We start from the raw sequence: 2583 nt of genomic DNA, 5'->3' as shown, positions 1-2583 counted from the left end.
ATAAACACTTTAGTGAGCTCAAATAAGGTATGGATCCTTCCCCTGAGAGTGAATAAAACCAAGTGCTTACTTAGCCTTTAAAAGTCTCAAGAAAAACTTAATTAAGTTGTGCATTAGAGGCTCTTCATATATGCATGATTATTCTGAAGTGATCAATGTGTTCATACAGGTCAGACATCTTATCATAAGAATCAAGCTTAGAAGCTTAAATCTTGTTGGAATAGGGTGTTGAAGGATAGTCTCAGCTAATGGTAAAGGCTCCTAAGAACCATGCTAAGTCGAGAAAAGGCTTTTATCCCTCAAAGGAAATTTTCATGTACAAGGCATCGTAATTCATTACAAATTACATGAGGTTGAACTACATTTTCTATAGATGTTAGAGGCTTATTGCTAGGCTTGACAATGGGAGGTGGATGTGTAGAGCTATTTGTGCCAATTGCAGGCATCTGTTCTATTGATTTTAGTTGCCCCTTTGGAATGCACAAGTGTCAGTTGTCGAGCATCACATAAAGTTGGAGGATCTCATTTTAAGACTTCTCCATTCTTCGTACATGATTTTCAAGTGGTGTTAAGGAAGTTTCTTCACTAGTATGATGGTGTATTAATGGGAAACTAAGTAGACGTTAGCATCATGGACTTTGTGATTGCACCTTGGAATTTGACTATAAGTTGAGACACTTTATTTGGTTATAAGCATGCAAATTTGAAGTTCATTTGACCATCAATTGGCGAACCAAAGCTTCCTAATATACTTTAATGACTTGATCTCGACCTATTTTGACTTGAATTAAACCAATTTTAATATAATCGCGTTCCTCTTGTCGAGACAGTTTGTTTGACTATAAATTTATTGAAATCAGGGTCCTAGAATTTGAATCTGAAATATTTATAGTTCAAAACATACATCGAGATTTGTGCCCAATGATAAAAAAATAAGTTTAAAATATAAAATTTCACGTTTTAGACATCCCAAGAGATAAGAATTAAATGCCAAATGTTATACTTATCTTAATTAAATAATTTTATGAAAATAACCCCCACTCAAACTTCACTTCATAAAATTCCTCCCCCTCCTCTCCCCAAATATTGTGGCAAATATGAGCAATTTTAATTCTCTACCCTAATACAGTGCATAGAAAATCATTAGCTAATCTCAATGTTTGGTCCCTAAATCTGTGGCTAAGCTAGGAGGATACCGGCTCCCACTCCAGAACTCCCACTTTCCTTCACCTGAAGGCTAGCTCTCGCTTTAGTTTTTAAACACTAAGACTGAATTGAAGATTTTAGTCTACCACCCTAAAGGTTCTCCAATTCTACACCCAATAAAGCATATTTCCTTATTTATTTGCAGTAAATTCCATAAACAATGTTCTCCTTCATGGAATCAAATGTGATCCTTACTCTATTGTAGAACTCATACTTCATTTCCAGGATCATATGTTTCACAACACATTTTAATAGTTCAATTGGCTAGATCGAAACGCAAATTAAGTTCGGAGTTAAAAAATCACAACAATTTATTTTACAACTTTATATTGGCACATTCATTTTATCTCTTCATTTTACCATATCTCATAGTAGGGAGAATGATAGAGGGAACTACTCAGACTTCATGAGAAAGAAATAACAAAACACAAATTTCATATATAACAAAAAGTTCATACAACACTGATAAGCAAACAATACTTATCTAAAATCTTTTTCTTAAAGCAAATCCTTTGTAGCCTTTCCTTAGAAATGCAGGAAAATGGGAGGTGGATGTGTAGAGCTAGTAGTGCCAATTGCATGCCTCTGGTCTATTGATTTTAGTTGCCCCTTTGGAATGCACAATTGTCAGTTGTCGAGCATCACATAAAATTGGAGGATCTCATTTTAAGGCTTCTCCATTCTTCGTACATGATCTTCAAGTGGTGTTAAGGAAGTTTCTTCACTAGTATGATGGTGTATCATTGGGAAACTAAGTAGAGGTTAGCATCATGGACTTTGTGATTGCACCTTGGAATTTGACTATAAGTTGAGACACTTTATTTGGTTATAAGCATGCAAATTTGAAGTTCATTTGACTATCAATTGGCGAACCAAAGCTTCCTAATATACTTTAATGACTTGATCTCGACCTATTTTGACTTGAATTAAACCAATTTTAATATAATCGCGTTCCTCTTGTCGAGACAGTTTGTTTAACTATAAATTTATTGAAATCAGGGTCCTAGAATTTAAATCTGAAATATTTATAGTTCAAAACATACATCGAGATTTGTGCCCAATGATAAAAAATAAGTTTAAAATATAAAATTTCACGTTTTAGACATCCCAAAAGATAAGAATTAAATGCCAAATGTTATACTTATCTTAATTAAATAATTTTATGAAAATAACCCCCACTCAAACTTCACTTCATAAAATTCCTCCCCCTCCTCTCCCCAATCTCACAAAATCCCCAAACCATGCTCACCAAACTAGCCCAAAAGCTCAGCGACATAGACCTCTACTTCCTCCGCTCCACCGCTGGCGAACTCTTCCTCACCTTCCTCTTCGTCTTCACCACCGTCGGCGCCGCCCTGGCCTCCGGTACTTATTATC

At 35.2% G+C, this 2583-nt stretch overlaps 1 protein-coding gene across 1 annotated transcript in view; it reads left to right on the top strand.

Moving 5' to 3' along the window:
- Nucleotides 1–2407: 2407 nt before the first annotated feature.
- Nucleotides 2408–2583, top strand: part of LOC110025669 (aquaporin TIP4-4-like) — a 3230-nt gene continuing 3054 nt past the window's right edge. Inside the window, exon 1 of the mRNA XM_020726275.1 lies at nt 2408–2571. Coding sequence (XP_020581934.1) covers nt 2448–2571 — 124 coding nt within the window. The 5' untranslated portion in view covers nt 2408–2447. The remainder of the gene's footprint in view (nt 2572–2583) is intronic.

This window comes from Phalaenopsis equestris, unplaced genomic scaffold, assembly GCF_001263595.1.
Source record: "Phalaenopsis equestris unplaced genomic scaffold, ASM126359v1 Scaffold000321, whole genome shotgun sequence".
NCBI lineage: Eukaryota > Viridiplantae > Streptophyta > Magnoliopsida > Asparagales > Orchidaceae > Phalaenopsis > Phalaenopsis equestris.
The sequence above is the reverse complement of the archived record's forward strand: the minus strand, read 5'-3'. Positions and strand labels throughout refer to the sequence as shown.